This window comes from Siniperca chuatsi, linkage group LG13 (assembly GCF_020085105.1).
Source record: "Siniperca chuatsi isolate FFG_IHB_CAS linkage group LG13, ASM2008510v1, whole genome shotgun sequence".
Taxonomy (NCBI): domain Eukaryota; kingdom Metazoa; phylum Chordata; class Actinopteri; order Centrarchiformes; family Sinipercidae; genus Siniperca; species Siniperca chuatsi.
The window spans coordinates 7,991,983-8,015,172 of NC_058054.1; the positions used below are offsets into that span (position 1 = coordinate 7,991,983).

The following is a 23,190-nucleotide window of genomic DNA, read 5'->3' on the forward strand; positions in this document are numbered from 1 at the left end:
TGATGTAGTGTTTTTTTTTGTTTTTTTTTTTGTTTTGTTTTTTTGTTTTTTGTTTTTTTGAATTCATACAAAAAGGAATCACAGATGGCCAGAATGCCAGACGCTAGTTTCCTCTGTAAATGAACTCAGCAGCAGGACTGGCAGAGGAAGGTTTGGACTGCAGACAGTGACAACCAAAAGTGCATGTTTATATACCACAGCAACTCATTAAAAAAGGGACAGATGGACACTTTAACTGGGTTTGTCACAGTCGAAGAACTTTTTTTTTTCAAGAGTACTTGAACAAACACTAATCGTGCAGTGAATGTTGTTCTCTGCATGTAAACTGAGCTTCTGGCAGAGTTAGTCTTAAAAATGTAAATACTCTGCACTCTGGATAGCACAGGTTATTGGGTTAGGTTTCTTTAATTTCTATCACATCATGGTTGTTACCTGAAGTTGGTAGCTTCTTTCAGCAGGATTTATCAGAAATGTGGAGATTTCCATGATCTTGGACATGAACCAAAGAACAATTGATACGATTCTGTTGTGGCGGTCTAGCTCAGAGGTTCCCAACTTTAATTGTGACCAGTCTCATCATTGATTTCCCCTTCTAAAGTCAGAAAAGAAACTATTCGGCAGCAGATCACTTTTTTTTTTTTTTTTTTTTTTCGTCTACTTAAAATGTTACAAATTTTTAGAAAATGACAAAAATTCTAAGTATTTTATAAAAGACATGGAAAAAAACAAACGAAGTGTGGGAGGTATACATTTCTTGGTCTACTGTCTTTATGTCCATGTTGTCCTTGAATTTATTCAGATCCAGATGAGACACCGTCCTCATTAGGTTATCCATTTCCCCCATTTTCTGGGAAAGTGCTCCTCCTCACTCATCAGGGAAAACCTGCATCACATATCCCTTACTTTGTCCATCCATTGTTTTATGGCTGGGTGGTTCCTTTTTATACAAGTTTTTAGTTATTGCTATTTTGCAGGCAAATGGTATGTTCACAATTTTCCAAATCTGTCTTTAAGCAATAGTATAGTGCCCCTATAAACATTGAAACAGGTTTTGCTTGCTGTAATCATTCCTCCTGTTCATACTGGACATTAAGAGATCACTTCCTAATGTGCTTTCAATGTAAGTGATGGGTGACAAATCTACAGTCCTTGTGTTCTGTTTGAGGTTAATATGAGGCTTCAGCAGTGGACAAATAAAGTAGATACCTTCCAAATTTAGTCTTTTTAGTGTGAAATTCCCTCTTTTTGTTACTATCCCTCCACTGTGACTCAACACGGAAACACAGAGGGAATTTTGTACCACAGCATCTACCTTGGAAATAGACATTCTTGATGTAAATAAGAACCTCTGGTTGGATAAAATAATTACATGCCTTTTCCCTCCACAGACGTGTCTTCTGATGAGGCAGCAGCACGAGGCGGCGGCCCTGAACGCCGTGCAGCGTCTCGAGTGGCAGCTCAAACTGCAGGAGCTGGACCCGGCCACCTACAAGTCCACCAGTATCTTTGAGATCCCTGAGTTCTACATCCCACTCGTGGAGGTCAACGACGACTTCGACCTCACGCCGATATGAGCTGTAGGACAGACGTGCTTTGCCACAGTGGCGACCATATTACGGACACAAGACGCAGCCCGCACATTCGAGGAAAAAAGAAAAATGTGAAGCACTTAGAATGTGGCGGTAGTACAAAAGAGCACTTAGAAAAGAGGCAATTTTACTCCAGAGCTCTTGCAGTCCAAACCGGCACGCCCACCACGGGGACGGGGAACGAGAATCGACTGTTCTCGTACAGAAAGGGGTCCAGGCCACAGATGAATCCCAGGTAGCGGAGCCCAAAAGATGGACTGGGCGGTGCAGAGAGCTGCAGCAAGAAGCAAAGTGTGGACGACAGCCACCTGCTACTGCTCCTCATCAAGCAGGGTCACACAACTGAAAGATTTCAATTGTTTTCAAAGTGAGTGTTCATACATTGTGTACAGACTGTGCTCTTAATTTTTTAACTTATTTTATACATAAACAATTGTGCATTTGTAAATAGTCATGTAATTATTGTTTTAAACTTGTAAAAACAAAATAATAGATATTTTGATTGTAAACTCGTTCTGTCTCATGTTTTAATGGACCAAAGTTGGTTTTTATATCAAGTGTCCTCTTCGTCCGTGATGTTCTTGTTGTTGTTGGCTTAAAATCTTAAGCATGTGTTGGCTTCTGTTGTGTTTTTTGTTTTTACCGTTTCTTCCTTCCTCATCTGGAGTTCCACGCCACAGCTGGTGTTTTTTGACTTTGGCAATTTAATGCTGTGCATGCGTTGCGTTGTTTGTACTTTTTTCCTAAAAAGCTGTACTGTGGACTTAATTGTGAGGTTTTCTGAAGTGTACCAGCTTTTTTTGCGCCATTGTGTTATGTCCTTTTTGCGGCCTCACTGCTCATGTGTTGTCCATTGTGTCTCGCGCGCATTAAAGTCTGTTGTGGCTTCCAAGGGAAAAAAACAACTTACTTTTACAGTTTCAATGTGAGATCACAACAAAACCTATTTTTTCAACATAATGCCTTTTGAACGATAGTTCTAAAAAATGTCTATTTTAATATTTACTTGTTACATGACTTGTACATATTTGTAATATATAATTGAATAAATTTTATTTGTTGTGAAATTAAGTGTTGGTTTTGGTGTCATTAATCTTAGAAATTAGAGCTGAAGCAATCAGTTGATTAAATGATTAGTCAGTTGACAGACATTGGCACCAATTTTGATCAATATAATTTTTTTTAGTTGTTTATCAATCAACAAAGCCAATCATTCACTGGTTTCAACTTCTCAATGTGAGGATTTGCTGCTTTTCAGTTTGTTTTTTTTAATCATTGTAAAGTGGATGTTTTCTAGGACAAAACATAGTTTCAAGACGTCGCCCTCAGCTCTGAGAATCTGCAATGGGAATTTTTCTGAATTTTATATACTAATCAATAGATAAATTGTCAATGAAAACAATCATGAATTGCAGCCCTACAAGGAATAAAATGATGGTGATGAAAATGAAACGATTTTAACATTTAACACAGCAGTATTTATCCTCCGCCAGTAGATGTCGTCGCACTCAGCACTGCACATCCAGTCAACTTCATGTGCTGGCAGTGATGTAACTGAGATCAGATGGTTGTAGAGCTTTATGAATATCAAAGTGTGTGAGTTTGTTTCGTTGACATGATGCAGATTTAGTGATGGTAAATATTTTTTATGGTGCTTATAATATAAAATGAAAATAAGACCATTCTGAAAATAAGTCACTAACTACTATATACACTTGAGGCAGTATTCATGCAGGTCAAACATTTTCAGTGGCCAAAAAGTATAAAGCCTTTTGTTGTTCTTGGTCCTTTTGTTGTTGTTCTTGGTCCTTTCACCTTTCCTATATATGTCGGGAGAGGATCCCCTCCAGACATGTTTAATACATATGAAATTACTCGGCTAGGAATAATAATCTGTCTGATATGGTTTTGGTACAAAAAGGTTCAATTATTTCATTAAAAATTCCTAAAATCACATCTGCTCCTTCCTTGTTGAAAAATCCAGAATCTATAAATATGAAAAATATTGTTCATATCAGAAGTTTAACTTCTGGACACAAGATGTTTCCTACTTCACTGAAAAGTACATTCTCAGCACATGTGCGCTGGAAGTTTGAAGTTTCCACGCTTTTCACGCTTCTGTAAGTAGTAACTAGTCCTGCTCGTACGTTCACGTGTTGAACTCAGGTTTCAGGTGAGCTCAGAGAAGATGAATGTAAAAATACATCATTCTGCACAGTGAAGCTCAAACATCCAAGCGAAGTAAGAATGAGCAAAACATTTTTGAGTGGAGAGTCACTTTAACCATATTAAAATGCTGCTTACACCTTATTGCATCGGTAATATTATTCCAATAATATGTATGATAAATATAACACTCTGAATGGTGCCATTTTGCAAAATGTTTAATTCAGGACTTTTAATTGAGTATTAAAAGATTGTAGCCTGTTGCTATTTTTACTTAAGTAAAAGATCTTATTACTCAGTGAGACATACTACCATTGACACAAATTGCTATTTACAAATGTATACTATATGTACTGCATAGTGTAGGGCATTCATGGAGGTCAAACCTTTGAAAGGGCCAATATAACTTTTCAAGTATATAAGCCTTTATTTTGTAGTTCTTGGCCTCATCAAAATGCAGGGAGAGGCACTATTTGTCATTTCTATTTCCAACAAAATTACATATGTACTTTAACATAGCATGTTGGTTTTTTTTTTACCTTCATTTGCATCAACAAGGTTGGACTACATATTAGAAACACCTCTCAGTATAAGACAAAGCCTCCAAAATGACCATAAAGTTGGATCAACCCCTCTCAAAAATAAATAAAAACTGAACTTTATAAACCTCATGTAGGATTACTTCAATAACTGGCACCTGAGTGTGTTTTCAAAAGGACAATGATGCACACATGTTCAGATCATCTGAGATAGCTAAACACATGATGGTGTTTTTATTTCTTGTGTCATAATATTTGCTCATTATCACAGGAGAAGGTAAGTGTAATTCCAACTTTCCCCTGAAACGGCTTCTTTTTACCCACAACCATCATTTTGAACAAGTGTCTCCGTTTACTTCCTCTTAACTCAAGTTCATAATTAAGACTCAAATTGATTTTCGTATGATAATTTGACGTTTTTGCCCTGGTTTACATTTACTTAGCTGAAATGAGTCACTCTTCTTAAATCTGACTGAAATTTAAATGGCCCTGCCTTGATTGAAGGTGTGTCTGTTCGTCACTGACCTTCCTCCCCTACAGGCTGGAAGTTGGGCCTGTAGTGGTTTTGATGAAGGTGTAAACACCTGTGGAGTTAAATGGCCCATTCAAGCGTTTCTGAAGCGGCAGAGTTGCTACAAATGAGCGCAGGGACGGGAAGTCTGCTCAACTTCACAGCTTCCGAATCGCCCTTTTCTCACCTAATGAGCGCACTCACAAGGCCGCTGATAAGACCGGAGACAAAGGACTGTTTAATGGAGTGGGGGTGGCTTGGAAAGAAAAGATTTGCTCGTGTAAAAGAAGCCAAACAGAGCCCACATGGGCAGCCAACCAATGGCCAGAGTTTCGGCTAAAAGGAGAGAAACTGAGATTTTACGCACAAGACTTTTACGCACACAACTGCAGCGGGGCATCAGTTGTAAATGTTGTCTCTTGGTGGTGTTTATGGTGCGGTGAGGCGGATCATTCATGTTCGTTACCCTGAAGACACTCAGCCGGTGTGTGTGTGACCTGAGGCCCGGTGTTTTCCTCCACATACGTTGGATAGAAAATGGAGTGTGTGCCTTTAAGGCGCCCGACTGCCTGTCGCTTTCTGCTGCGGAGAGACTGACGCCCTCTGGACACAGTGGACACTTGAGCGGCGGCAGAACACCATCCTGGAGAAGTTCAAAGAGAAAACAGCCACACTCCCTCTTGAAAAGAAAAGTCGCGAACTTGTTAACAGCGTTGTGGTAAGTTTTTAAACTCCTTCCATCTTTATTATTTCGCTGTTTTCTGCGCTCGATGCTCTTGTAGCTGCGTGCTGCTGCGTGCGAGTGCAACACAGTTTTGGTGTTAGCGATGAGCATAAAAGAGGTGAAGAAACGCGTTCATGACTGAGGGAGCTAATGTTCCTCACATGTTTTCTCCCCGTCATGTGAAATGGAACAATGTGCAGCAAAGTGGCGAAGTGTAAGCGCGGAGCGACGGGTTTAGACGGTGTGTTAATGCGCTACGCTTGGGGAAAAAAATAGGTGAAGGAAGCTGATGTTGCCAGATGTGTGTGTTGTTATTCCACAGTAATGTAAGTGAGTGCTGGCTTTGAATGAAATGTGACGCAGGCCCTTAAGAAATGTGATGCTTACATGCCAAAGTTTGTGCTGGTTCTGCGTGACAAAGCTGTGATTTTTCACTAGATATATTTTACACATTTCCATCTACTTTTTGCTTCACTTTTTAGCCCTGGTGTGTGAGTTTTAGCACAAAAATGTAGATTTCAGATATCACAGTGTGGGTGCAAAATATCCTGTGCTGAATGAAGCACACAAATAAAAGAAATGCAGGTAAAACCCCATTATTCATTATTGTGTTTGAGTTTGAAATCTAGGTTGATCAGGAGTTGTTGGATACAAAGAGAAACCGAGACATTTTACAGTTGAGATCTGAATTGGGTAAAAAAAAAAAGTGACTAACTGCTTATGAGCAAACCCTTTTTACTGTTCTACACAATATGTCTTTTATATCTTATTATATATTATGCACCGACTGCAGCTCTCCACTTTTCCTCTTGTGGAATGTCAGTGATGAAGTTTTGTTTATTTGTCTTCGCCCTCCGTCCCTGGTTTCTGAGGTCCTGCCCTGTGTCTTGTGTTGATGTAGGTGTTTCCAGTGCCGTGCTGGTGAGCCGTCAGGATGAGGACTGGTCAGCTGATCCTCCCCGCCGCCGCCGCTCTCCTCTTCCTCCTATCAGGGCTGTCTCTGACCTCCAGCTGCAACAAAGCCCTCTGCGCGAGCGACGTCAGCAAGTGTCTCATCCAGGTAAAGGACATCAAGGCTTCCACACTCTAAACACCCTTTCTCTAAGAGCGTTGGATGCTGAGTGTTGGATTTACACAACAATTGTACCATGAATAACTGCTCCTTCCCCTCCTGACACATGGCTGCACTGTTTTTCTGACTCACGATCAAAGAAATCAACCCAAACCCCTCTGATCTGTAAAGTTAACCCACCTTACTAGCAGAAATCATTTTTTATACTTTAAATTTGGAATATAATCTATGGAGTTCTGTTTGTCGGTGTCAAACTGCTATTAAACTACATGAAAATGTGGTTTGCATCTTCAAAAACCCAATATAATTGTTTTAAAAGTGACTTGTTCTCTACATCACTGCTGAACTGAACTCGTGAATTTGCTGAGCTTTTCTTTTCTGTAGATTAAAGAGGGAAATGTCCATGTGAGTGTAGCCAAGTCCCAGCTTTTCATTTTACAGTGTTACAGCTGTTTTGTGTAAACTGACACTGTTGTTTCTCTTGACAAGAACACAAATTAAATGTTGTTTGCAGCCGGAGTCGAGTTCAAGTTAAGAGCGGCAGCAGAGCAGTCAAAACCGTGTTTTAATACTATTTAAATTAGCATCCAAACAGGCAGGATAGACTCAAAACTACGCAGTAGCATTCCTTCGACTGGCGGCTGAAGAAACTATGTCTCCACTGTTACATCTTTAAGCAATTCTGCCAGTTTTGTGCAAATACTTCACACAAAAAAAATATTCAGCAGTAGCCAAAGCCAAGTTAAGTCCTGATCGAGATGGAGATCTGGACTGGAGAACAAAGATGGAATCTGTTGTGAAGAATGCAGATACATTCCTTCGATAAGCCGAGTGAAGTCTGAAAGGAAGGTTTTCCCAGAGCGAGCAGCAGAGATGTGATCTAACTGTGCAGCTTCATACACACCTGTTCTCTACCTGTAAGAGATACTGCATGCTGTTTTAGAGCAGGGCATCATGGGTGAAATTGTTCGGTAGTTTTTTGATTTATGTGTGGTTTCCTTTTTTTGGCCCTACCTTTTTTTTTTTTTTTAATTTTCACATCAACCCGTCTGACTTTTGACTTTTGTTGACTTTCTGGCATCACTTCCTTTGTGTCACTTTTTCCCTCACGTCTGAAGCCCAGTGGGTGATGGGCAGAAGGGCGGTACCCTCCAGTTAATGCAGATTCTGTCATGCATTCTTGTTATTTTGAGGGAAAACATGAAGAGAAGTGTTGGCCTGTCTTTCCACCACCTGTCAAGTCAAATTTGAGCTGCTGCTTGTCCTCTGTCCTTCGGGTGTGTGTGTTTAGTGGCCCTGCCTCTCCCATTAAATCTTTAAAGTGCTGTATTTAACCTTCACCTGTGTGACCTCACTGTGTCACTGTGTGAGGGAGCTGCAGGTAGTTGAGGTAGACCGGATTCTTGGCACAGGAAGCTGAGCTTTGTATGCAAATAGAGTCGGACTGGGTGAGGAATGGATGGCACACATTTTAACTAGAGCTGAAACAGCAGGTCGATTAATTGAATCAATTGACGGCAACAACAAGAACAACTAGAACAATAACTATTCTTTTAGGGTTTCATTTTTTGCCATTTATTAAGTTCCCCGTCTAGAATCAAACTGGAGATGTTGTGTTTATATTGTAAGCGTCTTTACCACTAGGACACCAATCAGCAGAAAATGCATCTGATTTGATGCCTTTCTCTTTGATAAGACCTTGTAAACTGAATCTCTTTGGGTTTTGGACTGTTGGTCAGACAAAACAAGCACTTCTGAAGACGTCACCTCGGACTCGCCTCGCATTTTCACTATTTTCTGATATATTTTAAAGACCAGACGATAAAGTGGGAAAAAATAACGACGGATCAATCAATAATTAAAATAATCACTAGTTGCAGCCCTATTTTTAACCAAATTTAGGTCGTTTTTTTGTGTGGATACAAGTAATTCCTGTCCATGGTCTGGTAAACCTGTTAGGGAGCTGTTGGGCCTCTATTGAGGTGTTTTGGTTAAACACCACTTTATTTATGAATATGTACCATGTAAGCACAGGGCCCCCCTTCCAAGACAGGGCCACAAAAAGAGCTAATACTGCAGGGCCCACCTCAGTTTAGTGGTTCAGATTCCTTAATAAATGATCAGTTAATTCAATTACCAAAAACCAATTGGCACACAGTGAATCTGGGTCCTTAAGGGTCTGGGGCCACTGGGCAGTTACCCACTTTGCGCGGTGATAATCCGGCCTTGTTCATGTCCCATTTGGACAAAGTAAACCTGACCTTTACATTTATTTATTTATTTATATATATATATATATATACAGTTAAACATAACTCTTAAAGCAGCAACCATCAATTACAAACCAAAGGCCTACAGGAAAGAGACCAAACAATAGATAAATAAGTTCAATTTACAACTTCAGAAACACAATAGCCCAACTAACAAAGATTTTTTGTATGTTACTTTAAAATTTATGCAACTTATCTTCATCTCAAGGGTAAAAACTAAAAATCTTCTTTTTATAATGTGAGTTTTGAATGCTCATAATGCGCCTTGCTTTACGTAGCACCTGTTGCTCAAAGACGACGTGCAGAAGACCAGAGCTGCAACTAACGACTAGATTAGTTATTGATTTATCTGTCAATTATTTTAACAATTAATTGATTGATCCATTTCCCAGAGCCAGAGCTGACGTCTTCAAATTGCGCGATTTGTCCGACCAGCAATCCAAAACCCAAAGATACTGAATTTACAATGATATAAAACCAGCAGATCCTCACGTTGGAAAAGCTAAAACAAGCAAATGTTTGGAATTTGTTTTGATAAATGACTATTGATACTTTTGACTATTAACCAATTATTAAAAGGTTGATTATTCATTTTCAGTTGACTAATAAATTCATCGTTTGTTTCAGCACTACAGTTGACATTGTTTGCCCACTTTCTTACATGCCTGTTTCAAATTTTGCAACCTGCCTGTTCTGCACATTTGAAGTTCAGAACCAAAAGATTTAAGAAAAATAAATAATTGTGCCTTAATTTCCCAGTTTACTTAAAAAATATCAATCTTCACAGGAAATAAAGTCTCTAGTTGCCCTTTTTTACAGATTCCAGTTTTTCAGCATTCTTTGGCACAAACGTGTTGCTACCAAACCACCAACTTCTGTTCCTCCTGGCTTCAGTTTCTGTAAAATTCAAACCTCCTGTGATCTGCACAACATTTGTGGCTGTGCTTGTTCTTTCTTTACTTCTAGGTGGCTTATTTCGCCTGATGAATCATTGCTCAGGACAACAAGCTCTGTAGCTTCCGTGACCCCGCCGACACCAACTCGCTAGCTGTCAGAGGCGAGGTGCATGTGCCGTGAAGGAGAAACTTTTCCGCCTCTAGCCCCTCTGCAGAAGCTCCATGTTGCTAGTGATTAGTGGGATCTGCTGTCCGACGCTCGCTTTTACGCTCTGCTGCCATCTTAAGTCATTTGTCTGAATTCCCCAAAACCCCTGAGGGTGGGAGAACATGAGAGGAGGAGGAGGGAGGGAGGGAGGGGGGGAGGGAGGGGAGGCTAAGGTCAGGAGGAGGTGTGTGTGTCTGTGAGGGGAGGTTGGTTGAGGGAAATATACAGTTGGGAGAGATTCACAAGCCACAACTCTGTCCCCGTCCGGGCTGTTTAGCAGGGTGGGGCAGCAGATTTCAAAGTTAACACACAGCAGCGGTCGCTCGGCAGGACGAGGCAGCACATGTTCACTTTCTCTCCAAAGCCCTTTTGTCTCACTGCAGCTGAGTTTTGACTGATTACAGCAGTTTCCGCTTGAGAGGCGAGGAAAGCCTAATAAGAGCTCTTAAAGTCGTCGAGATAACCCCATCCATTTCAGCGAGGAAATTATTGTTTGTAGGGTTACAACTACCGGTTGTTACGATTAATCTGTACATTAGTTTTATGATTGTTTTATTCGGTAAAATGTCAGAAAGGTGCTTCTTTTGTCCAACCACCAGTCTAAAACCCAAAGAGATTCAATTTACTATCGTATAAGACAAAGAAAAGCAGCAAATTTGAGAAGCTGGAACCAGAGAATGTTTCGCTTGATAAATTACTAACAAAATGATTCATCAATTTATTAAAGTTTCTGTTGATACATTATTTGTTGACTGACTAATCGTTTCACCTAGTTGTTCCTTTTTTTTAAAGATTATTTTTGGCTTTTTGCCTTTATTGGAAAGCTGATAGTATAGAGGCAGACAGGAAACAAGGGGAGAGAGAAAGAGAGGGGTATATCATACAACAAAGAAATCAAACCTTGGATGTTGTGTTGGCACCTAACCGTTTGGCCACCGGCACCGGCACTAGTTGTTTTTAAGGCTCGAACAGTCTTTACTTTGTGCTTCTGCATGTCACTGTCTTTGGATGAAAGGTTTAAGAGAGTTTTGGCAGTTTTACTTCAGCCGTTATTGTTTTCTGTATGTGTGCTGTTTTAGATTCATGTCTTCATGACTTTGTGTGAAGACCTCCTTAGGGTGCTACCAGCCAGGAACAATAATCCATAGTATTCACAAATCTACGTAACTAAGTATGGGGCGCCCACACATTTACTTCTTCTTTGACATTTTGGGAAATGCGCTAATTCGCTTTCTTGACGAGAGTTAGATGACAAAATCGATACCACTCTCATGTCTGTACGCTAAATATCAAGCTGGAGCCGGGAGACAATTAGCTTAGCTTAGCATAAACTGGCAGCGGAAACAGCTAGCCTGGCTCTGTCCAAAGAGCATCTACCAGCACGTCTAAGGCTCAGTTATTAACAAGCTATATGTTGTTTGTTTAACCCGTACATGAACAGAATTGTAAATATGACAATTTGTAGTTTTAGAAGGAAAATATTTTTTGACATGCAGCAGTTTATCTGTCGATTAAGACAACAGGAAGTTCCCCTGCTTCAAGTATTTATGCTAAACTACGCTGTATTTCCCAAAATGTTGAACTATTTATTTAGAGTGTTAGAGGTGCTTGTATGTAGATTCTTTTTTTTTTTTTTTTTACGTTGGAGATGCATAATCTAGCTGTTTCCTTCTGCTTCCAGTCGTTATGCTAAGCTAAGCTAACTGCCTCCTGGCTCTAGCTTCTCTGTTGAAGCCTCTTCTATTTCCATGAATTGGTTTAAAAAAGTAATTATGTTTTCCTGATTTGTGAAATATGAGATGCATGTTTTCCCCCCTAGGAGCTGGTTAGTTTTTTTTTTTTTTTATAATTCCACCCCTGAGAGTCATAATTACTCATGGGATCAGATCTTGATCAGAGGTTTGGGGGATTGAGAGGCTGGTGATTAAGTGAACTGTGTGTGGTTTTGCAATCCCTTACTGGTGAGTCATTGGAGAGTCTTTTATCATTGCCGAGACTGTTTACGTGTAGGAGATGGCTTCTGCGAAGATAAAAAGGAGTAGCGGGGAAGAAAGAGTTTTATAGAAAAGAAAGCAAAAGGGAAGAGAGAGAGAGGGAACACGATGGGGAGAAGAGTATAAAGAAGGAGGGAGGAGAGACTGAACAGAGGGAAAAAAAAGCAAGGGAGAAAGGGAGGAAAGTATGTTGTTGTTGTTGTTGTGGGGGGGCATGTTCTGTTCTCCAGGTGTTTTCTTCTCCCTCCTTCTGTTTCTCCCCCCCGCCTCCATCATCGCAGTGACCTTGACTTAGAGGAATGTGCTCCCTGTTCTGTGTCAGGAGAGAACAGGGGGGAGAAAAGAGGAACTCCTCTGGCAGTCTCACCCACATTTCAGTCCCACCTACACGCTTTAGTTTAGTTTCTACCTCCCCAGAGACAAACTGAAGTTGAGGAATGAAGCTTTTTTTTTCATGTTTAAGTGTTTTGTAGAAGAGTTATGGTATTAGCAGAGGTTTCATGTTTTTGCAGAAGCTCTTGTAATAATACCTTCTTTCTATAAAAAGCAGCATGAGAAATTCTCTGGAAGATATTTTTTTCTGTGTTGACAAGCCTGTGGCTGCGTATGAAGTGTGTTTACAAAAATGAACCCAATGAACCAGATATATATTTAAAAACAGTAAGAAATCACTTAAATTGCCTTAATTATTTCAATGTAAAAGACTTCTATAGATGCACATTCTCTACCATTTATCTTTTTATGACTTTTTGTCCTTGTTTTAGTTGCACTGTTGCCTTGTTCAGTTTGTTTTGCTGGCAGGTTGTATACTGCACTAAATATGTCTGAGCTGTAGACTTTAGACCTGAGACTTGGACTTGAATAGGACTTAAAGTATTGATACTGATTCAGATTCCTCTACTCTGGGCATTTGCTGATACCAAGTACTGATCTCATACCTCAAATTTAAAATATGTATACCATACTGCATGAAACGCATTGACAAAGAAATTGTATTTAATGTGGATTGTTTTTGGTCACCGGTCATTTCTGATACCCGATTGGTTTAATGAGGTCATTATCGGTTGTAGATACCGATGCGGCATATCGGGTCGTGCGTTCCTTAGTTAAAGGATAATTCTGGTTTACAACAACTTGGGTCTTGTTTTTGTAGTTTTGGCCATAATTGCTACCAGCTAAGTAAATGCTAACATCTGGGAACACAGCTACATCGCTACAACAAGGAGCAGTCAGACGATCAGGCAGTTAGGCCAGATTATCTAAAGCACTTTATTCAGAGGTAAAACTGAAAGTTGGTCCTAATAATCTACTTATTGTACACAAAATCTGTGCGTGAAACTACGTACTGTGGGTTAAAGTTTAATCAGGAATTTGCTCTGTAAACTGTGATGGATGTTTATAATGGACAGTTTGGGTAATCATTTTACAGTTTCTTTGTTTTTTCTGCCAAATAAGTTTTTGGGCAACCTGGGGGTTTGTTCAAAACCTGTCTGATTGTCTGACAGCTCGTGTTTCTTGTCCCGGAGGACTTTTCAGAGATGTCACCAATGTTTATTATTGAAGATATATAAATGATGGCCAAAACTGTGAAAAATAGACCCAAGTTGTAATAATACCAGAATTGTCCTTTTTAAGTCTCAAAAATGAGGACTTGAGACTTGATTTGGATGTGATTAGTATGAGACTTGACTTAATCGACACTATACTCTCAAGACCTGGTCAAATCCCGAAACAATAAAAGATAAACAAGACAGCGTCAGGCAGGTCTTGCATAGCCACACATCTTGAATATATGATCTGGACTCGCGATTTTCTTATGAAGACTTGAGACCTGTCTTGAAGTTAAAAGAAGTTAAAAACTGCTCTGAAATGTGTTGCACTGAGCTCCCAGTCTGCAGTGGTGGAAGAAGTACTCAGATCCCTTTTTACTTAAGTAAAAGTAGCAATACAACAATGAAAAGATACTGTTACAAGTGAAAGTCCTGCATTCAAAATCTTACTTAAGTAAAAACAAACATAAGTATTAGCAGCAAATTGTACTTAATGATCCCTTCCAGACCATGGATTAAAACATAAAATAGTCTGCTTTGAAGAATAATGTGTGTCAGCAGATGAATGTGAAAACAGTCTTCTAGTGTCACACACATCGTTCTGCACAGTGAAGCTCAAACATTCAGCTGTAGGAAGAAGAGCAAAACATATTTTTGGGTGGATGGTGACTTTAAAGTATCCAAAGTAAAAGCACTCATTATGCAAAATGGCTCCATTCAAAGTGTTAGATATATTATATATTTATTATTGGGATTTTATTCCTGATTCATTACTTTCCAAACATCATCTGAATGTTGTCAAGGTAGAGCTAATGTTAACAACTGTATATACTGTTGGGTAGTTTCATCTATAATAATGCATATTTTATTAACTGATTATATGTTTCACATATAAAATCTTGATCTGAAAAATAACCAGTGCTGAAATGTAACAATGTAACATTTACTCAAGTACCGTACTTGAGCTCAGTTTTGAGGTACTTGTTCTTTTCATGCTACTTTATACTTCTACTCCACTACAATTCAGAGGGAAATATCGGACTTTTTACTTTACTACAGTTATTTGACAGCTTTAGTTTTTAGGTTTAGGTTTGTACTATCGGTTGGACAAAACGAGCAGTATGAAGGTGTCACTTTGGACTATTATGACGGCATTTATCACTATATTCAGAACTGTTACAAACCAAACAATTAACCGATTGATCGGGAAAATAATCAGCAGATTAATCCATAATGAAAATAATCATTAGTTGTAGCATGAAATGGAAAGTACAAGTACGTCAAATTTGTACAGTACTTGAGTAAATGTACTTAGTTACATTCCGCCACTGACTGCCAGTCTGCCCGTCCGCTGAGCCTCTGCTAAAGTGTCAAACCATTCAAGCAAATGATTTGAATGCTGTGAACTTTGACGTGTCAGAACCTGCTCTGTTCATGAATGGAAATACAGCAGAGGTTTATTTTTTCTCAGTTATTGCGGTGTTCTGTAGACGGGGTAACATACTTCAAAAGATACCACACATGCCGTGTGCAGTTGCACTGTCGTGTGATGTCTTGTGTGTGGTAATAGTTACTGTACATGAAGCAAACCTGCTGTTGCTCTTTCTGTTGATGTTTTAATGGCACGTCTCCTGTTTGTTCAGCGTGTCTGCACGTCGTGTTCTGTCTGCTGTGTGATTGCACAAATCAGACCTGGATCTTTTTATATTGATAATTGATCTTCGTTTAATTTTAATGTGTGATGGATAGTTGTATTTTCCAATTTTCTTAAAATTAAACTGATTAGCTCCGTGGGAACTATTTGCTTTTACAGTTTTGACCAAAGTTGGATTGATGAAGCATTTTGAAGGACAGAATTATGTTTAAAAAAACCCAAAACAAATAGACTGGACCTCTTGGACTGATTTACAATTAAAGGGTGCATGTTGTTGCTGTTTGGTTCAGGTGCTCCCTGCCTCACTTACTAGGGATGACGAGCAGTGGTGGAAAGTAGCTAAGTACATTTACTCAAGTGCAGTACTAAAGTACAATTTTGACATACTTACACTTTACTTGAATATTTCTATTTTAGGGTATTTCATACTTCTACTCCACTACATTTACATAGCACCTGCAGTTACTAGTTACTTTTCTGATTATGATTTTACAAAACAAAGGCTTTGTACTTGTTGGAACAGTTTATAATATATGATGCATTATTATAGGTCAAACTATCCAACAATATTTGAAGCAGATAAAATGAGCTCCACCTCGACCAAGGGCTTACATATTTATATATCATTAATAATGATCCAGTAGTATAACACTGACAGGGGCCGTTCTACCTAATGAGTACTTTTACGTTTGATACTGTAAGTACATTTTGTTGCTAATACTTTCATACTTTTACTTAAATGAAATTTTGAATGCAGGGATTTTACTTGTAATGGAGTATTTTAATAGTGTGGTGTTAGAACTTTTACTTAAGTCAATTATTTGAATACTTCTTCCACCACTGATGACGAGTTTACTTGTTTGTATTCACCCTATTGTCTAACATGCTCATTCTAACTTAACAGCTAAAAAAACACTTAACATTGTTTTATCAAATCGATACTTCATGACTTTTCCCAATTTTCTGAAAATTTGCTTGTTAACATGATTTTAAGCTGATGAGATGTTTCAGTCCGCTACAGAAAATAACGCATTACTCCTGTTTGCTGTGAAACATAAGGTCAGAAGAAAAGAACATTCAAAAGAAAAAATGGGTTGATTTGTCAATTATTATGATTATCTTCACACATACAGCAGTGGGATCTGAGGAACCATAAACCCATGTATCATCTACCGTATCTGTTCCTCACCTCCATATTATCGGCCCGCTTCAAGACTTCTGAATTGCTTCTCAAATCTCTGTTTCTATCAGCAATTCAAACTAACTATCAGGCTACCATACAATATTATATTATCCACAATATTTTGGTAACAGAAATGTCAAGGATCAGTGATGAAGTGAAACTTGGTTTGATCACTCGTTTCTGTTTTATGTGTTACTGTTTTGCTGATGTGTGTGTGTGTGTGTGTGTGTGTGTGTGTGTGTGTGTGTGTGTGTCCTGCAGGAGCTGTGCCAGTGTCGTCCGTCTGATGGGAACTGTTCGTGCTGTAAAGAGTGCATGCTGTGTCTGGGGAACCTTTGGGAAGAGTGCTGCGACTGCGTGGGTGAGTGCAGCGTCTCATTCAATGGCAACACATATTTTAAAGCTGACAGCAAGTTAGTCAGCATATTAGTTCTGGCCTTTAAACTTTACTGTCCTACCCACGCTCCTATCTTAAATGGACTTAGAGTGACTGAGCAGGTTCAAACAGGCCATTCAGCAAGACACATGGCTGGTGATGACTGTTGAGCTTAACAGCTGCAAAAGAGATCAGTGCCAGCAAAGATTGCATTTGAGTTGTAGAAATGTGAATTGGTCAAGTTTGTGTTGGACTGTTGCATTTAAAATTAGATAGAAAATTAGATAGAATTTGTAAGGCACAATTTAAAGTGAAACCACAGGAGTGAAATTGAATTTGATGATAATTTAATGCACGTAACTCTGACTTCAGATTTAGTTTCCTCAGCTCATCCGTCATTTAAGACTTCATCATCGGGTGCTCCTACTGCTGGTTTCCACCTGCCACTGTGGCCAGATCGAGACTCATTTTTTCCGTCATAGTTCCCACCCAAATGGTAGCTGGTGACAGTAGAGAACAGAAACAAGGACATTTGGTGGTAGTAGTATCAGTAGTCCTTGGATGTGTTTTTAATTTTTTTTATTTTAAATTGCTGTCTGAATTCATAAGACAAAATTTTATACAAGTCAACTTCTTTTAGTTTTAAGGTACTATATTAATTGTTTGCTATACAAATACATTTATTCAACACCAGTATTTGTAGAGTTCATGACTCTGACAGATTCTCTTGTCATCCATTTTAATATCTCACATTCATGTCGCAGCTGGTAGACTTATTTGTTTAGATTAAATTTATGTGCAGTAAGATGGGATGTTCCTGTGATTATGTACAAAATTAACATAAAACCAATATACAAAATGTACAATATGAGTGACTGTCAGTAATGTAACTATGATATGTACAGTATGAAACCAGTATATACAGTAGAATGAGTCTAGTTAAATTACAGTATATACAGTATAATCAGAAAGCAAGTATGTAATATGAACATGAAAAAGAATATATGAATATGAAAAGAAGCCATTGTGTACAGCTGAATAAAGTTAAATGCAGTCCGTTAAATACAGATACCAGGAAGTGAAAATACAGCAGGCAGTCAGCCCTATCACACTGTGATTGTAACACATTTAAAATGATTCTGGCACTAATATCTTTCCATACATGTGACACTTGAGTTATGTCTCCGTCTTGTTAATCTCTCAGTCGCCCTACCGGCGAGCGCTTTCTCCATGTAAAAAGCCTGTGAAAAATTAGATTGTGGCTGCAATGTACTTGGCATGTAGAAGCAGGCAGATTTTAAAAGGAACAGTTTGTTCAGTGTTACTGCCCTGATACAAGATGAGTGTGAGGTGAGTGAAGCCAGATATTGAAGCTGCCTCAGTGTGGAGGTTAATGCAAAGCAGAACCAAGAGGAGCGCTGTTTATCAGAGCATAGGAAATTAAAGGAATATTGTCACTACTGGGTAGCACCTACACATGTGGACAGGAAGTCTCGAGGTTTTCTAGAAGATCAAAGGATGAAGAAGCTGGAAGAGAGAGGAGGCGAGGAGGTCGACCTGCTCAAATGAACTTTGACTTGAAGCCTCCTTCCAAGGTGTGGTGGGGGTGTAAGTCCCAGCGAGATCCAAAGAACTGGATTTGAGAAATGAGAAAACATTTGGCTGGATAACTCCTTGCCTGTTTTGTGTCATTCTGCATCTTTGTGGTCATTTTGCATATTGTTTTGCATCTCTTGTTAGTTGTTTTGCGTGTCTTTGTGGTCGTCTTGTGGTCATTTTGCATCAGTATTTAGTTGTTTTACGTCTCATCATTTTGTGTGCTGTTTTGTGTCTTGCTTTGCGTGCCGTTCTGCATCTCTTTGTGGTCGTTCTGCGTCTCTTTGTGGTCATTTTGCGGTTGTTTTGCATCTATTTTTAGTCACTTAGCGTATCTTTCTGGTTGTTTTATTGATTATTGAAGTCACTTCATACAGAGGTTCTGGTCCAGGGGCCCCTGGTCCTGTATCTGACTCAGGTAGGGGGGCACCAGAGGGGGCCCGTGCCACCCTTGGCTACCCCTCTGACCCCATCTCTGCAAACCAGTAGGCTCTCAGATCAGCTTTGACAGACAGATATTGCTGTATGTGCTGACAAGGAGGCTTTTATTAAAGCTCTTTCATGTGGATCACAAATATATGTATCAGACACTGAGCGCTGAACTCGTTGCTGCTGCGCAGATGTTGTGATAGTGGAGTTTTCCTCCTGGACAGGCCTTTTACAATACACAGAGGATTGCCTGTAGCTTTAAGCAAGTATATATTTCTCATTTATACGTTTTTATTTTTTCTTACAGTGCTAGCCTTATGACCACTTTAAGTTTCCATTCTAAACATGTTATCTGTGCCAAACGCTGGCTACTTTGAAGTGTGTATCTGCGAGTGGTTAGAGCAGCCCAGTAGAGGAGCGCTGGGGAGAGGACAGTTTGTGTTTTAGAAGGAGGGAGGAAGAGGGAGGGAGGACACGGAGGGAGGACCCATGTGTACGCTTTATCTAAAACAGCTGCTCTGGCTCTACTTTTAGCATTGGTTTGTAATCCAATTCCTTTGTCAAACTCCATTCCCCATTAAATGATTTACCCATTAGCTATAATTCACTTTGACTCATTTAAAGGGTTAGGAAGATCATATCTGAGGATGTGGGGACTTTGTCAAGTGATTACTACTGTATTTGGAAATTGTGTTAAAAGGACCTGAATTGAGACGAGATACTATTGACACTGGTGTGGTTTTACAAAACTGCCCTTGTGAGTTGAAGTCATGTGTGAAACCATTTTAACTGTTAAATGTGTGTATTTTGAGTAAAAGTTGATTTGCAAATTAAGCACATTGGCAAGGCAGGGAGTTTAAGGGTCAATTCACCCTAATTACAAATTTACTAAAATATAAAATAAAAATGCTGTGCTCTCCACCAGAATTACATACCTGGCAGTGTTGAGAAGGCTTTGAAACAACATTTAGGCCATAATGTAATGTAGAGATATAATTTACAGAAAATGTATGCATGAATAAATAAAATGTGAAAATTAGAAAACCGATTTATTTATTTTAATATTCAGAACATTTTACAGAGTTTGGTTGGTGGCTAGTCATAAATGTCTTAGGTGGCTGTGTTTTCTGTTGTGGGGAAATTTGAACTCATGAGTCATTTCTTAAATCCTGGCTATGGGCCTGACCCCAGTGCAAGGGAGGTACATTTGGTTTGTAGTACTGACTGCATTGGAATACTATAGTAATTCAATAGTGTATTTGCAAGCACAGTGTCACCTTTACTCTGGATAATCCACAAAGTACACTGAGTTTTGAGAGGAAAATGAAAACTGACAGTGAGACCTGGATTATCCAGAGTAACAGGGATAGTATCTCTGGTGCTCACAGCACTGAGCCAAACTAAATTCCATTCCACTTCCACTGTATTGGAGAGTGGCAGAAAAAAGAGCCAAATACAGTATCTCAAATCTTGTGCAAATAAACAAACTATCTGCATGGCTGAAAAGAGATAAGTGAGTGTGTAATTTTCGTGAACTGACCCTTTTAATGTCTTCATCCATCTTTTTTTATGTCAGGGATGTGTAACCCCAAGAACTACAGCGACTCTCCGGCCACGTCGAAGAGCACCGTGGAGGAACTGCACCGTCCGATCCCCTCGCTGTTCCGCGCCCTCACAGAAGGCGATGCGCCGATCAACATGATGGTGGTGTCCTTCCCCGTCGCCGAGGAGCTCTCCCATCACGAGAACCTGGTGTCCTTCCTGGAGTCCCTCGACAACCAGCCCCAGAACGTGTCCGTGCCTGGAAACAGCATCCACACCAGCTACGACAATCAAGGTAATGCTTGAACGATTAAAACTATTTGTTCACTCTTCACTAGCTTCTCAAACCCACATCCTATCCTATCCTCATATTAATCCATATAACGAAAGTCTCTCTTCATAGGAAGTTTGAGATTCAGTTTTTCAGTGTAAAATACATCCAGAAAGTTGTGGATGTCCCCAAACTAGATGTATTGTATTTACTCAAGTACTGTACTTACTGCAAATATAATTTTGAGGTACTTGTACTTAAGTATTTTCATTTAATGCTACTTTTTAACTCCTATTTCGCTACATTTCAGAGGGAAATATTGTACTTTTTACTCTACTACATTTATTTGACAGCTATAGATAATAATTACTTTGCAGATTATGATTTGACATATAAAACTTATGATGAGCTGGGCACCCTGGGAGCTCACCTGGTAGAGCGCGCACCACGTATGAGTCCTTACCTTAGCGGCCCGGGCCCTTTGCTGCATGTCAGCCCCTCTCTCTCCCCTGACTTTCCTGTCTCTTAGCTACACATCTACAAGCTACAGCAACATTAAAATGCTCCTTACATGTTTATGCATCAGCAATAATAATACTGTATGTATCTTGATATAACACTGACAGGAGCCATACTGCTGCATAATGAGTACTTTAGCTGCTTTTATATCTTCCTCCACTTCCTTATTGGAGAGAAGCCATCCAGTGCTTCTGATGGACTTGAATCAAGAGTGGTTAGTCACTTGCTGTTTGATAATGTGCGGCCTGCGTCACATCCACATCACATCACATCATGTGAGCTTCCGTCACATCCACATCGCTGATAAAGTTACACTACATTAGGAAAAGCATGCTTTGTTCACATGCTTTTGTTATTCCATAGTTTTCTGGTCCTGTCAGGTCCAGTCAAATTTTTCATTTGCATTTATGCACACTCACTAAGACCCGTGGTAATAAAATCAGGCCCGACCCAGAGCTGAAGTAGACTACAAAGTCTTGAACTAAGACCAGTTTGGGTTGGGTCAGGTTTTCATCGTTTCAAATGCCAAAAGACCTCTAGTGTAAGGAATTGTAACTGGGTTGTAAGTGCTGTTCTGTTGCCATTTCTTTATTTTCATTTGCGGCTGTTTTGGCTTTCTACCTCTAAGCCAGTGCTATTTGCTATAAAGACACACTCATAATAGGAGTGTTCCCACAGAGCCGAGCAGTTAACTCATTAAGCTCACCAGAACATATGGTCATACTTAGCTGCAGCAAATTCATTTCACCCCTGAAGTAAAAGTAGGAACATTGAGGGTTAAAGGTAATTACTTTAAAATGGTACTTGTTTTTACAAACCACGTTTTACTGGATGTGTGACTCACGTCTTTTTCTTTGCCTGTCCTTTTTTTATTTCAGAAAACATGTGCACAGTGGTCTACTTTGACGACTGCGTGTCTATCCGTCAGTGTAAACTATACTGTGAGTCAATGGGAGGATCCAAGTACCGCTGGTTTCACAACGCCTGCTGCCAGTGCATTGGACCTGAGTGCGTGGACTACGGCAGCAAGGCTGTGAAGTGCATGAACTGTCTTTTCTGAAATGCGGGCACATATTGGTACCAAATGTCTGGGCCATACCAGAGGACTGAGGGCAGAGGAAACTATGACTGTTATGTGTTAGCATTCCTCAGTTACCTTGTAAAATACCCCCTACACCCCTCCTCCTACCCCTACAAATTGTTTTTATTCTGCTGTTATGTTTCACTGTATATTTTTAGATATGTTTTCAATAGTGTTTTTTACTAGAGGTGTATATGAATAATGTATTTTTACAATTATGGTCTGCTAAATCCCGGTCTCATGCCAAATAAAGAAAAGTTTGGTGACATGGACTGTTCTGTCTAACAGAAAGGTGTCTGATTTTAAAATATCTTTTCTTCCTCTACTATATTTTCTTTAAAAATAAGTGTAAAAAGTGCATAGCATGAGTGGAATAGTAACTGTTTGTCCTCCCAGTTGCCTGTGTCCTGCTCTAATCTTAGCCTAGTGTTGCCCGAGTCAGGAAACGCATCATTTCCTGGGGAAACAAAGTTGTTATTATACCATGCTGGTCCACAGGTGTTCCAGTGCTCACTGACTGTCTCATGCAAGCCGAGGGGAAAGGGAGCGTTTACCGATGCCAATCTCTCACTGCCACGCACAAATGCTCTTTGTAATGCCAGTACATTTTCAAAAGGCAGCAGGGTGCACCATCACTGATTCTGTTCCCAATTGGCATGCAACAGCAGTTTGCACAGACTAATGTACCAGACACACAATGAGGCCTTGTTTGTCTTTTTTTATGATATTGAATCATGACCTCATTTCGCCATTGCAGCTGTGAGTTTGGAGCAGACGATGCCACCAATGATCAGAGGAGTAATGTGTTTCATATGTCAAGATGACCACCGGTCTTCTGAGTCCAACCACAGCGCTTGGGAAAGCACACAAGATTCAGAATAGCAAGTAATTTCACCAAATTTGGATTATAGTTGCTTTTCAAAACATGGTTTGATAGTTTATCGTGTACATAGGCTTGTATAACAGCAAACTTATGGTTTAGAACAAGATGATACCACAGCCTAAACATTCCTCATTAAT

The 23,190-nt window shown here is 39.6% G+C and overlaps 2 protein-coding genes across 4 annotated transcripts in view; both read left to right on the top strand.

The window, feature by feature from the left end:
* ankrd12 (ankyrin repeat domain 12) overlaps positions 1 to 2,660 on the top strand; it is a 36,940-nt gene extending 34,280 nt beyond the window's left edge. For all 3 annotated transcript variants that reach the window (XM_044220471.1, XM_044220474.1, XM_044220472.1), the window contains one exon: positions 1,389 to 2,660. In XM_044220471.1, coding sequence (XP_044076406.1) covers positions 1,389 to 1,574 — 186 coding nt within the window. In that variant the 3' untranslated portion in view covers positions 1,575 to 2,660. The remainder of the gene's footprint in view (positions 1 to 1,388) is intronic.
* Positions 2,661 to 4,845: 2,185 nt separating this feature from the next.
* twsg1a (twisted gastrulation BMP signaling modulator 1a) lies at positions 4,846 to 22,442 on the top strand. Its single transcript, XM_044220476.1, has 5 exons — positions 4,846 to 5,523; positions 6,431 to 6,589; positions 16,618 to 16,717; positions 20,334 to 20,594; positions 21,968 to 22,442. Exons 2-5 carry the CDS (start codon positions 6,464 to 6,466, stop codon positions 22,147 to 22,149), a joined length of 669 nt encoding a protein of 222 aa, XP_044076411.1. The 5' UTR covers positions 4,846 to 5,523; positions 6,431 to 6,463; the 3' UTR covers positions 22,150 to 22,442.
* The last annotated feature ends 748 nt before the right edge of the window (positions 22,443 to 23,190 follow it).